Source organism: Argopecten irradians, chromosome 2 (genome assembly GCF_041381155.1).
Source record: "Argopecten irradians isolate NY chromosome 2, Ai_NY, whole genome shotgun sequence".
Lineage (NCBI taxonomy): Eukaryota > Metazoa > Mollusca > Bivalvia > Pectinida > Pectinidae > Argopecten > Argopecten irradians.
In genome coordinates, this window is record NC_091135.1 from 38720785 (window position 1) to 38735781 (window position 14997).

At 36.5% G+C, this 14997-nt stretch overlaps 2 protein-coding genes across 2 annotated transcripts in view; both read right to left on the reverse strand.

Annotated features, from left to right (window-relative positions):
* The window catches only part of LOC138316988 (calcitonin gene-related peptide type 1 receptor-like), a 46847-nt gene extending 33811 nt beyond the window's left edge, over positions 1-13036 (reverse strand). Inside the window, exon 1 of the mRNA XM_069258622.1 lies at positions 12610-13036. Coding sequence (XP_069114723.1) covers positions 12610-13036 — 427 coding nt within the window. The remainder of the gene's footprint in view (positions 1-12609) is intronic.
* LOC138315422 (cyclin-dependent kinase 10-like) overlaps positions 1-14997 on the reverse strand; it is a 274004-nt gene that overhangs the window by 159694 nt on the left and 99313 nt on the right. The gene's annotated exons all lie outside the window — the stretch shown is intronic.

Here is a 14997-nt window from a genome sequence, read left to right on the forward strand (position 1 = left end):
TCCGCTCATTGTTAATGCAGCGATAGGCCCAGAAGTTTCTTTATCTGTTTCAGAGAGTAGATTTATCTTCCTGTAGCTGTAAATAACCTAGGCGCCGAAAGAACCAACCTGTCATGGATTTGAATACACTGTTTTATAAATGGACATCGATTTTCAGTTTCAATTAAAGCAACCAATTCGTAACGGCACCAGGATAGAAGAGACTGTACATTATTACAACCCTGAATATAACTTATGTCTTTATTCTTGACTTGAATACATTTTATGTTATGAAGATATGAAATGGATTAAAAACATCAGAGGCTACTCAAAATCAACCTTGAGGTGGCTTAAGATGACAGTACATTCCGAATTTTATGTTTATCTCATTGACATAAAAAATCTGTTTAAGCCTATCCATACAATTCAAATTATTGATGTGAAATTCCAAATTATTTGATGTACTTTTTTCTATGAAATCCTTACGCCTCTATATGATCCAATCAAAGGCAACGTTACAAATAAATGAATGTATCTGTTTATGGAAACTCCATGTCGCTAGGAAGTAACCATACGTAATACTTTACTAACAAGATTAACTTTAATTTTCTGTATATATAAACATTTATCGTTGATATCACATGGAAACTATCCTTTTACATACAACAATAGCCATTTAACTTAGCATTTTCAACCTTCATGTAACAATTACAATAACTACCCTCGTCAATGAACTGTGACATGATCCCAGTTCTTCTTGAACCTCGACTTGGTGTAGTTCTCTACCTAAATTATTTTCAATTTGCACGACAGTTACATACATTTGTATTAGTTCCGATCTGATATTTAACCTTGTCAATCTTATTTATACGACTTTGGTCCATGACACTATATTTCAAGTCGGATCGACTTAACGTCCATTCTGCACTATTTGTTTGACTTTGAGACTTATTATCGAATAGTTTTCGACATTTAAACTTAAACATGTATTCAATTTTAAACATTTGTTGTTTAGACTTCTGGCCTTTCTTATCATTTCTTCCTTGGCCTATTTTTTCAATCATGACAATTGACATTTACTTTCAAGAATGCTACGTCAATCCGTCGTGTTGTTTTAAATACATGAAAGTGCTTGTAAATGGATGATTTGTGATATTTTAAGCATTATACTAACACATGTCGAAACTGAAACTAAACATTGCTGGCGACTTATTTCTCAGTCTTTGTTATTTTCTACTTTATCCGGCTTGCCATGGAGCAAATAGTGGAATATATATTATCTACAATGGCAACCCGATACTATTTCCGTCTTTACAACAGTAAGCATTAAAATTTATTTTGATTTTTCAATTAAAAAAAATAAACCATACCTGATCCATATCAACATGTACCATAACCATAATATAGCTCTACCATGAAGTTTAAAATAACGTACTCTTTTATCTTTTTAATCAATCAGCTATTGTGTTCCGAGTGATATTGAGTTTTACCACGTGCTGCACCATCAAGGTAATTATTTTTTTGCGTTTTCGTCTGAATTTTCCACGACAACAGAAAAACGACATGTTGACCCAAGCGAAAGGTACCGCTATCGCATTGTCGGTTGTTATAGAACATGGATAATTTAGACTTGATTGAATACTATTAGGTTTCTCTTGTTTGATAACAAGAACAAACAGTTGAGTGTTTCTGCTGAGACACAGACATGCGTTTCACATTACTTGTGTATTCTACCAAAGAGACCGTCTTTGCTTCATCCCACATCTCCCAATAGTCGGAACAAATAAACCAAATCTGCATCTGTTTGTTTTTCGTCAGGTTTCAAAAGACAAATGGAAAAAACATACTACCTAATCAGTTCGGAAAAATCTGAACTATAATACATACGTATTCCCACCAGTCGATTAATTGCAGATTTGCAAAGTACAAACGAAATGTTAACAGTGAGGGAGGAAACTTCATTTTAATTAAAGTGAAGAGGAAAATATGTATCCTGTTTTTTTCAATTGTAGTTGAAGAGATGATCGTGTTGTCTCTGTGTCCTTGGACAGAAAATATTCATAATTGTTCTCTGTCAATACCTGAGCATTTAGAGTTCATGAATTAATTTTGAAAATAATTAATATTAATTACAAAATATGTCTGTAAGCAGCTCTGAATAGTTACTGCTCTACTCCAGAATTGTCGTCCTTTGAAACCAAGAGTTTTATTAATTTTCTGATAGTCTAAAGTGCTATATAATTACAAGTATTGGGATAAAGTAGAACTACAGAACCAATATCACGTACGATATTTCTCTTGTCTATAGTGAGTTATCTTTACACATTCAGTTTCAGTCTAATTTTGATTTACATTGTAAACTCGCCGAGCATGTAAAATCTTACATATCATTGCCATGTCTGAACATGTATAATCAATTATTTGTAAAAAGGCATTATAGTCTATTGCTGAAATCAAATGAAGATTGCATAACATTATGAATCAGCATGTACTTTCAATCATATTAAAAGAATCAATAAATTGATAGAAAATATGCATCATTACGGGAATGATAGTGAAATTGGGTCTGACAGAAAAATAAACATCATTTGAACATCTTCATTTTGATTGAGTTCGATGTGTAACTCATATCCACAATCATAGAAAGTCATTAGTTGGGTTCAATTAGCCGAGTTGTTGACATAAATAAAATTCTACTTTGAAAGTAATCCTTCTTTATAACCGTAACTAAGCATGTTGACATATCTGGAAAAATATCGATATTGGTTACAAATCGTGTAACGAGATAAACATCCACCAACAGAAAGACTGACATGCGTGGTGATGACCTCCGACTTCAGGATCAAAAGGCTGGGATCAATAATACGTACGGATCCTGTGACGGCAGTGACAGCGACAACTCGTGGGACACTAGGATCACGTGACGTCCACACGAAATGCACACTCATTAATGTCTGTCATTTTTGATGTGAAAACTAAAAGGTCTACTTTTAGTCACGTCGCCTACGACTAAACATCGCTGTGATCTATAATTACTACATTGATCAGCTGAATGAGCCCTTTTATTTTAAAACTATTGATATACTGTGTTGATTCTATACGGAGTCAGGTGGAAATTCAAAAACAAACTAAGTCCATTATAGTATAAACTCGTAAGTGGTTGAAAAATACGTATATATCATTTGTGTGTGTTTACGTACAACAGTGTACAAGGGGATAATAGAGGAAAGATGAATAAAGGTGGCTTAAAGGCCCATTACCTTTCGGAGCAAAATATAAAGGTTTCTTAAAAAACATTAATAACATCAGAAAACGCATGAATACCAATGACCTAAAATAAGGTTTCGACACCAAACATATGCAAGATTTCCTGCGTAATATATGAAAACAGTGGCGAGTCAATTCGCTGTTTTGCCGTCTGGCGCAGTGATAGTCAACTACCGCGCGGTATTTAGGACGACGGCGGGAAACATAATACGACCCGCGTTATGAAAATAAATATTTTATTTATTTTAATAAAATTGTTCAGGTGATGATAAATGTAGTATTAACGGTAAGTAATAATTTTTAAGACTCTACAAAATTATCGATCTTGTTTTACATTCCCGTTTTAAAAATTAAGAGCCGTTTCGGAAAGGTATTGTCAGCTTTAAGTGTTTCACTAAATACCTAAACAAAACAAGTTACAATGCTTACAGTAACAAACGGCATATTTTATCGCCTGTCTATCGTTGTCTTGCTTATCACATTTTATCATCGGGTCATTTTTCTTGCTGGGTATTTTTCTATCGTCTGGTTATCATCTTTGACTAGAGATCGTTTCCTCAGTGATATAATCTTTCTCCAATTAATTAGTTTATCTATCTCGACCACTCAAACGGTTTGACCTGAACCACTCTAATTGTTGATTCGTTTTTCCCGTCAGAATATCTTTGTTTGATCTTGCCGGATACTCTGTCGTTATAAAAGCCCTCTCATCAGAAAATGTTTTCTCACAAGATCAACCTTTTATTGCCAGATCATCTTTTTTCTTCGTGTCATTTTTATTCTCACCTGAAATTCTTTTCTCGCAATATCATTTTATTTTGGTAGATCATAAATCTCGTCGTATCATCTTTTCCCTCGTCATATCATTTCCCTATCTAAGATCCATCTTTTTTCTTTCAGATCATCTTGTTCTCGCAAGATCATCTCTGTCTTCTTATTATTTTTTCCGTAATGTCATCCATTCGACATCGAACATATTTTTTGCCACATCATGCTTCTTGCCGAACCATATTTTATCGTCACACATCTCTTTCTCTTCGGATCTTTCTTATAAGACCATCTGTGGCCTGTAGTTAAACCATCCGTGGCATGTAGTTAAACCATCCGTGGCCTGTAGTTAGACCATCCGTGGCCTGTAGTTAGACCATCCGTGACCTGTAGTTAAACCATCCGTGGCATGTAGTTAAACCATCCGTGGCCTGCAGTTTGATCGTCCGTGGCCTGTAGTTACATCATCCGTGGCCTTCAAATAAACCATCCGTGACCTGTAGTTAAACCATCCGTGGCCTCTAGTTAGATCGTCCGTGGCCTGTAGTTACATCATCCGTGGCCTATAGATAGATCATCAGTGACCTGTAGTTAGATCATCAGTGGCTGCAGTTAAACCATCCGTGACCTGCAGTTAAACCATCCGTGGCCTGTAGTTAGATCATCAGTAGCATGTAGTTACACTGTAGATCATCCGTGAACTATAGTAAGACCACCCGTGGCCTGTAGTTAGATAATCCGTGGCCTGTAGTTAGATCGTCCGTGGCCTGTAGTTAGATCATCCGTGGCATGTAGTTAAACCATCCGTGGCCTGTAGTTAGATCATCAGTGGCCTGTAGTTAGATCATCTGTGGCTGCAGTTAAACCATCCGTGACCTGTAGTTAAACCATCCGTGGCCTGTAGTTAGATCGTCCGTGGCCTGTAGTTAGATCGTCCGTGACATGTAGTTAAACCATCCGTGACCTGTAGTTAGATCGTCCGTGGCCTGTAGTTAGATCGTCCGTGGCCTGTAGTTACATCATCCGTTTCCTGCAGTTAGACCGTCCGTGGCCTGTAGTTAGATAATCCGTGAACTGAAATGAGACCATCCGTGACCTGTAGTTGGATCATCCGAAGACTGTAGTAAGACAATACGGAGCCTGTAGTTGGATCATCCATAGCCTGTCGTTAGACAATACGGGGCCTGTAGTTAGACCATCCGTAGTCTGTAGTGAGACAATACATATAGACTGTAGTTTGATCATCCGTGGCCTGTGGTTACACCATTAGTGACCTGCAGATAGATCATCCCACTTCTCCCAGTGAATTTTTTCGTTAAATCTATCAAACTTTGTTATCAGAACATCTCTTTTCTTTCTTTGTCTTTCCAGATCATGTTTGGTTTTCGTCAAGTCATCTTTCAATAATCACTGTCGGGCTTTTCTTTCTCGACAGTTTCTCGTCAAATCTTTCCTTGTTAATTGATTCCTTGGTAAATCATCGATTGATTCTTAGTTTCATCAATTATTGTCGATATCTCTCCCTCCTCAAATAGTTTTCATCATGGTATCGCCAAGCTATCTTTTCTTTGTGTTTGTCATATTCTGAGTCATTTTCTCATCGCATCACGATTTTTTTTCTCGGTGGGTTATCATTTTTTCTCATTTTTTACTCATTTTCTTTCCATGACATTTAAGACCCAGCGTATGAGTGACAGACATTTCTAATCTTACTCGCAAGTGATATGGTACTGCTAAATCGGGGGGAAATGTATATTTACCAGAGACGAAGATTGTGTTCTGGTCGAATTGATATATGAATGGCATATGGCGAATAACATTCAGAATCTATATATGTCTCACTCTGCTTCCCTTTTTGAAATAATTATGCATAAAGCACAGACACCATGTGTTAAACATCTTTTACGTAATCTGAATTCAATTAAAAACAAAGCACTAACAAACGACGATATCTTCATTACCATTCATTTGTTTCATTACTTCATCATTAAATCTATAATTAACACTGAGTTCCCATATCGTTAAGTGAGTTGGTGTTACCATTTTAGATAATATCATGTTTGATAAATAAAAATATGCTGTTAGAAAACAAGCGAAAAATAAATGGTGAGAGAGATACACTAACCGTTAAGTGTGAGATAATCTTCATATCTCCAACAAGCCAGAAATAACAAATGCATTTTGTATTGTGATTTAATGTCTCGCCTGCGTTACAAAAGAGTGGCGAACTTTGTTATGTTCATTGCGGGGGTCATATAAGGCCAAGAGACATAATAGAGCTAATGGCCATAAATATCAGATCGTCAGATCCGAGAGTTTCCTCACACTGCGTTAGGTGGGTTGTAAGTGGCGCATGTTGATTCGCGGGCTGATCTGAATCCCCAAAAGAATTCCATAGTTGGCGGTAATTACACAACACCATTGTAAGACTAGTGAGCTTTTCACTGTTTTATTGGAATGCATTCATAGAAAAATTGTGAAGCTAGTTTTGAAAATAACACCGTGATCTGGATTTGATTAAAACGCATCCATCGTAAATAAGACATGAAGGCAGCACATTGATTGTCTGTTTGAGTTTGAGTTCCTGGAGACCACGCGGTCCATACTTTTGAGTAGCCTGTCATAAGAACAGGATTTATGGTGTAATTAAGACCACTCTTAACAGCCTTATTAAGTGGCGGTGCTCATGGAAAACGGTCGAAACTAATTACTGATATCGCTCTGGCTTTTATTTCTAAATCGAAACAGGATTTCATTCCGCGAGATAAAAATGTCATATTTAGGTTGTATAATATCAAAATATCAACAAGCGATTCTGACTTTGATATGTTCCATAATCTAATATACTGAAATTTTGCTATGTTCAGGTTCCCCAATGACACTTTCGGGATTCCAAATGAGATTATATGTTGGAAAGGGAAAATATTAGTTGTGGCGTTACAAAAAAATCTTAATGAATCAATATCTCATATTGTTCTGAATTCCTACTAACACTACATTTCTGATTGTTTGCCAAATGATATACACTGTAACTGAGTGAGTAGGATGTAGGTCCTTGGCGGCAGTTGAAGTGAAGTAGAATTCAGAATTCGGTGAGGTTGGATGGACGCTGGCGGAACGACAACATTATATGTATAGCAGGCCTTTGAACAACAGTATTGCAGATAGCAGAAAAGGGAAAATGTTGTTTTGCCGCAGACGTTTCAGGGATTGGTGTGAGAGCAAAGAGGTGTGATACAGAGAAAGAGAGAGAGGGGGAGGGGGTTCTTATATGATAGAAGTGTGGAATATGTTCAATAGATGCAGTCGATGCAGTGTTCAAACTGTGAGGTACAGTATATGGATAGCTCAAAACAATAAGGTGTGGTACAAACGGGCCAGTAATATCCGTGGACACTTCTAAATGCATTGACACGTCCGACATTCCCTAAAAGCGTTTCTTCAGCAAATGTATGCATCTCATGATATGGGACATTTCTTTTACTCACCTCCCGATCCTGTTACTTTTGCCGCCATTTTTATTTTATGCATGTGTACAACCCAAGTTTGAAAAACGAACGTCCGGTGTAACGTTGAAAATGGACCTCCGTTGGAAATTGACCTCGGGTCAGTTTTCAACGTTGAAAACGGACCCCGAATGCTGTTGAAAATTGAACATGCCGTTGAAAATTGACAGTGTCTAGGGTCAATTCTCAACGGCAGGTCTGTTGAAAAATGACTGTTGAAAAATGACCTTGGCAAACTATCAACGGATGGTCTGTTGAAATATGACCCTAGTACATTCACATATATACATGTAACTGTTGCACAAACATAATTCTCGAATTCTGTTATCGCCATTCTTACAATGTAATAAATTACGTAATCACCTCGATTTGAATTGAAATTTGGTAGACTCTATTGTTATCATCGTAACAAATACCCCATTTAAAGGCCCAAACTTTCCGAAACGGCTTTTATTTTTTTAAATGAGAATGTATAACCAGATCAATAATTAATAGAGTGGCAAAAACTATCAACTTACCTTAAATTCTGCACTTATCGTCGCCTTCTGAACAATTGAATTTAAATAAAAAAAATGCTAATTTTCATAACGCATTATGTTTCCCGTCGTCGTCCTAAATAACGCGCGGTAGTTGAATGTCACCTGAGCCAGACGGCAAAACAGCGAAATGAATCTCCTCAGTTATCATATATTACGCAGGAAATCTTGCATATGTTTGGTGTTATAACCTCATCTTAGGCCATCGATGTATATTTTCTTATGCTATTAATGTTTTTTTAGAAACCTTTCAAGTTTGCTCCGGAAAGGTAATGGGCCTTTAAATATTTTATGTGCTAATATGTTTATTATGGAGAATACGGCACTACAAAACTTTCATTTTTTCTTCAGTCATTTTGTTCGTCCGTGTAGATAATGTTAATTTAATTGTTCTCAAACTGAGGAATTGCTATATAACACTTACGTAGTAAATAAAAAGGAATTGTTGTTCCCTGCAATACAAGAATGCATGCATTATATATCTGCGTATGGATCAGTTATGTTGTGTTCTGCGTATGGTTGTGTTGTGTTGTGTTGTTGTGTGGTGTTGTTGTGTGTTGTTATATGATGTTGTGTTGTTATGTTGTGTTGTTGTGTGTTGTGTTGATGTTCCGTGTTTGTGTAATGTGGTGTTACATGATGTTTTGTGATGTGTTGTTGCGTTATGTTGTGTGATGTTGTGTTGTTGTCGGATGTTCTGTTGTTGTGTATTGTTGTGTTGTTAGATGGTGTTGTATTGTTGTTGTGTTGTGTGTTGTGTTGTGTGTTGTTGTGTTGTGTTGTGTGATGTTTTGTTGTTTGATTTTGTGTTGTGTTAAGTTGTGTGATGTTGTGCTGTGTGTGATGTTGTCGTGTGTTGTGTTGTTGTGTGTTATTGTGTTGTTTTTGGTGGTGTTGTATTGTTGTTGCGTGGTTGTGTGTTGTGTTATGTGTTGTTGTGTGATGTTTTGTTGTTATGTTGTGTTGTGAGTTGTGTTGTGTTTTTGTGGTGTTGTGTGTTGTTGTTGGGTAGTGTTGTGTTGTTGTTGCGTGTTTGTGTGATGTGTATTTGTGTTATGTTGTGTGATGTGCTGTTGTGTGATGTTGTGTTGTTGAATGTCGTGTGTTGTTGTTGGATGTTGATGTATTGTTGTTGCGTTGTTGTGTGTTGTGGCGTGGTTGTGTTGTGTGTTGTTGTGTTGTGTGTTGTGTGATGTTTTGTTGTGATGTTGCGTCGTGTTGTTGTGTAATGCTGTCTTGTGTTGTGTGTTGTGTAATATTGTGTTTAGTGTGATGCGTTGTTGAGTTGTGTGATGTTATGTTGTGTGATGTTATGTTGTTTGATGTTTTGTTGTGTGATGTTGTGTTATGTTGTGTAATTTTGTTGTTTTGTTGTGTGATGTAATGTGTTGTTGTGTGGTTTTGTGTTGTGTAGTGTTGTTGTGTTGTTGGTGTGTTGATGTGCTGTGTGGTGCTGTGGGGTTTCATGGTGTTGTGGTGTCGTGTTGTGTTGTTGTGTAAAAGCGAGTTCTTATGGGGTCACTTTTCAACGGGGTCTATTTTCAACGGGTCGGTGTAAAAAGTGCGCTGAAAATTCAGTTTTCAATGGGGGTCCATTTTCAACGTTACACCGGCTTTGATGCGACAGCCCAGGCTAAAAACACTTACTAGTATGATATCGCCACATGGCTTTTCAAGACTTGATAGTAAGTGTGAAAATGTGTTTATTTGACGTGTGTCAAATATATTTTACTACAAACGGTGCAAATATACCCAATTGGGACAAAAGAGCAACAAAACACTTTATAAGGAAAATTTAACGGTCTGGCTGATATTTCACTGAATCGACTAAGGAAGTTTCTTTGAAAGTGATCTTCACAAGGCTCTTGTAACAACAGATTCAACAGCTTTGATGATATACAATTTATTTTATTACGGAAATCCCGCTCCCGCGAACCCGTGGTTAAGTAGTGTGGGTGTCTCGACAATGGTACATGTACCACTAGCCCTCCACCTCTGGCTCGTGATTTCTTAATAAGTGGGCAAAATAAGACAACTTCACCGTCTTGACGCGCTCTTGATAATTAATACTGGATATTTAAAGATTGTAATAAATCCCCCGATTCAACCATAAAAAGCAACAGTATACAGGTCTACTTTAAGAACCCTTCTGGTTATGTCAACGTTCGATAAACATGACGATAAATATCTAATAATGCCACTCAGCATTCTAACGAACTCCGGAATCCACGCAGCCACAAGCCATTACGTCTATTATTTTCAGACAACAGTTACACAGGCTCGGACGTATCCTATTTCAGATCGATAGTGATCGGTATTTTACCGTCTTACAAAAGATATGTGACAACAATATAAACATTTGTCAGCCTCTTCATTTGTATGTTCCATATCGTAATAAGATTTTATGTGAATCTTTCTGATCATACGAAGAGACCCGCCGGCGCCGAAACCTTGATTAGTCGCCGCTCTGCCTGCCTTTTGTACATTTTTTATTTATTTATAATACACTGTTGTAATAATCTCTACAAGCTTTTAATAACAATTCAATTTACTTGAGGAAATCAGAATAATTCATTTTAAAGCCAGAGAAATTATCAAATTTCACGTCAGATTAGATTTATTTCCATTAGATCAGCAAAACTTATTTCATTAGATCAGCAATAACAATAGTAATTCATATCATAACTTACTTAAATCAATGGTCGTGCAAAACGATATATACAACAGTTACAAAAATAACTGGGAAGAATTCCAATAACGGACCGATAATTTGAAAGATATATAGACCTTTACTTACACTTCAGTGTATTTCCGTTTGTGAATACTAATTTTCATAAAGGGCATGGAATCGGAATTGCATCTAGTAGAGCCTGTTTTCTTATATATACATCAAGTAGAAACTTCCAGATATACTCACTTGAAACACTTAACTTACATCCAGTAAAAGCTTTAAAACTTTCACTTGAAATCGCCGAATGCAAATTATTATTTAATTGATCTTGTAAATCTGCAAACTGCATACTTCTGGAAGTTATTTTGGCGAAAAATGTTGTTTTTCAGAGAGGAAGTGTTAATGTGTAATTATATCATCTCTTGGACTCTATTGAGCTCTTTGAGTTTTGCACAATGAATTTCCAGGTCTTTGAATTCTGCCTATTGAAATTCCAGCTCTTTGAATTTTGCCCCATGACTAGGAGATATAGTAATATTTGAATGATAGCTGACAAAGACCCTACTTCCCACTATCACAAGGAGACACAATACGAGTCTTCTAAAACCACAGGGACTAGTAACGTAGGTTGTGAGAAAGTCTGCTGTGTATACATCTGTGTATATACTATATAAAAGGACTTTCTCACAACCTACGTTACTAGTCCCTTAGCCTAAAACCATGCACTCAGTCATTACGTAATACACGCAGCATTCTTGGGGAGGACATCCTGAAATGACATGCATGGTGTGTTGTGACAACGGGCTGGCAATGGGACTAAAATAAGACTAACTTAACTATTTAACTCTTTAAAAAATATGCGTACTTTTTGTTGGCTTTTTATGTTGTTGGTTTTTTTTTTAGAAAATATTTAACTATAAGTAAGAAATGAATAAATAGTGAATTGCAACAAAAATGTGCGAGGTTATGCTAGAGATTCCGACTTTCAGTGTGGAAAACCAAAATAAATCTTGTATGAAAACTCTGCCGTACATTTTGTTTATCCTACAACCATTTATATGTTGACACTGAAAACAAACAGGGCTACTAGGCTTGTCTGTATCTAACGAGAGAACGTGTGTACAGTAAAATGATTCTGGTTTGTTTGTTCATTATTCATCATGCATAAAAAGAGAGGGAAAATCTTAAAATTTTAGATTTCAGAACTTGATGTTTAAATGATGTATTTTGATTCACAGAAAAGGGTTCAAATTCAAAAGTGTAACGGTTTACCGTGAAACATTGATATGTGTCCAAGGTCAAGGTGAAATATTACGTTTATCGCATTGAAGGATACAAAGCACGTGTATTCGGAAGTGGAACTTTACATCGGCCAGTTTTTGACGCGGCAGGTGCGCGATAAGAAACCTTTTTAATTTTTTTTATCATTATTATTTTTTCGCGATGTTTTGGGTTTATTTCGTGTTCATTATATTTAGATTAGATTGACATTGAAGACTGTTTCATGCATCTAAATTAAAGTGAACAGTCGGGCAAGGATGGCTAAAGTCGGTAAAATGGTGTGAATGTATCCAGTATAATTTCTTATGAAATCGAAATAGAATATCTCTCGTCAAAATCTGTCTGCGTACGAAGAAATTAATTTTAAGTATAGGAATCCTAAAACGTCCTCCCGGCAGCCTATATCGGTGGTTACATTTCCACGCAGCCTCGCTTTCAATGCTTCAACTTTTATTTATTTCAATGGTCAGAACTGGGAAATGTAAGCAGAACTTCACCGTCGTATTAATATTTGAGAACTTTTGGAAGGCCAATGAAAGCATTTAGACTTGTTTTCTTTGCCCGACTATTCACTTTAACTAACGCTTTACAATGGACATACCTGAAGCAAATCCGTACTCGATGAACCCTGGACAGCTTATGACGGCCCTTTGTCCGGCGGTTGTTTCGCCAAAACACCCAAATCCATCCCAGGTACTCGGGCACGTGTTTTTCCCTCTCTGACCTGCCCGCGTCTGTCTTTGACAACATGCCTTTGCTGCCTGGCAACAAGACATCCATCGGACACAGTCCGGGGGATCCAAAGTACCACAGATCCGCTGAGTCTCTCCGGGACTTTCTACATCCGGAACAGCACTAAAAGTACCATTAACAACTACGAGAAGTGGAGAGCCTCTGTTCCAGTCGGGAGTTAACGTGACTTTTTTGGAACTTCGCTGTTGAAATAGAAATTTGTAACACCATGCACATGTCCATACATTAAACAATGATACATTTAAGTACCCTCCAGAGTCGCGACAGAGTTCCATACCTGTGGACAGTTTGGTAACGGCGAGAACTCTGGCGCTGCAGCGGACGATTTGGCGCGCTTTTATCGAGAGATCACGCGGTCGATATATACAGAAACTCAGCGTCTGTAGCATCAGCTGATGGAAGAATACTCTGTAAAGTCAAATCAAATAGAGTTACTGTGAACAAAAGGCAAACTAATCTAACTGGTCACATTCGAGTGAATAGTGTATACATGATGGCGGTACATGTCTCTGAACTAAAAGTACATTTCAATACCGTACACTAAATCACAGATATATTTTTAATCCGTTTCTTTTATATATAGATGTGACGATGGTGTACAACGTAAAATACCCAAAGTAGAGAAAATACCCAGGGCTTATATTTTAGACCGCTGTTACATGCAACGGCTTATGGTCAAAACGACCGACCGTTACAAATATGTTGATGACTGTAAATACGAGAAGTGTTTTGCTGAGCTATGGAAACTAGACAAATCGACATACTCATACACAAGTTCACATTTGACTATATAAATTAAACATTAGGCCTAGTCGATTGCGCGACATCAAAATAGACATGCTTTTGATAATTTCGATAGTGTACTTTGACCAGAATGAGAAAGGCCAAATGTTGGCCCTATAAGACAATTAAAATTGTAAAAACTGTATTCTTGTTTTCCGGCCAAATGCGTTTATTTAATTTTATGAATGACATTACTATGATTTTAAGAAATCAATACAGTACAAATTTGATATTTTAATAATCGTTTCGTGCACGATTCCTTGTAATTTCGTGCATAAATCTGGCCTAATAAATACTAAGTTGCAGTATGCGACGTTTGTATTTGTGTATTTTCTGTGATTTATATTTTCTCACTCATTAGTTGAATACCTTATAGCCGGTTATTTCCAAGGGTAAAAAAATCGCAATTTTGACTTAATACGTTGTAGTGTAATGTCGAAGCAAACCTTAAATAAAATCATTAACAAACCATTAAAAATACTATAACGCGAAGCAAAAATTTTTCCGGTGCGTCATTTCGCATATACAAGGCGTAAAAGTAATCTCCGTTCAAAAACATACCTTTAGAATTTTCAACTTTAAGGAATTCCCCTTTTTACCGGAAGTGACGTACTGTGAGCAACAGATTGCGTCTGTGACAACACGACTCTTGAAAACATTGCATTATAACTCGTCGCCGCTTTATATTTGAATTTATCTTTTTTACGTACGTATACAGTTTTTGTATGCCTAAGTTTTTTCCGGCAAATGTGATAAAAATGGCATGTTTTCGGCACAAAGGATGACGGTGCATTGTTGCAGCAGGCTGCAGCGGTCTCGGCACGGCCATAGGCCTACATGCACTTTGGATATTTTTTCACCTCGACATTTTTTCCCGATATCTCGGCACTTGTCGATATCTTTGTCGGTATAATGATAAAGATACATCATAAGCCTAATCTTTAATACCTCACTTATAAATCCTTGTTATATGAAATACTACAGTAGAAATCTAGATCTACTTTTAGTAACCCTTTTATAATTATTTACAGAATACGAACATAAATTGAAAAAAAATAAGATTGATTATAATTTTCGGCACTTGTTCATTTTGAGTTATCACAAATACATGTAAATACATGTACAAGAATATTTCTCTTTTCTTTTAAAATTCTAACCAACGATGTAGATCTAAATCTTATGTAATAAACACACGTGTTACGTGGTACAATTATAATGTACATTGTAGTTCAGACTTCCGAATGTGTCAATTTACGATATATTTATACATATAGATATTCATTAACAATCTTTATGCATGTTATCATTTTTCTTTCTCGTCGGTTAAGATCTGCAGTTATCTCATATCATACAATAATTAGTTAGAACGGCAAATTAAATCCTGAAAAGTAGCTGTCAGTGATTAATAGTTAAAGATGCATGGATGTAAATTATGCTGTCGACAGACTTTTGA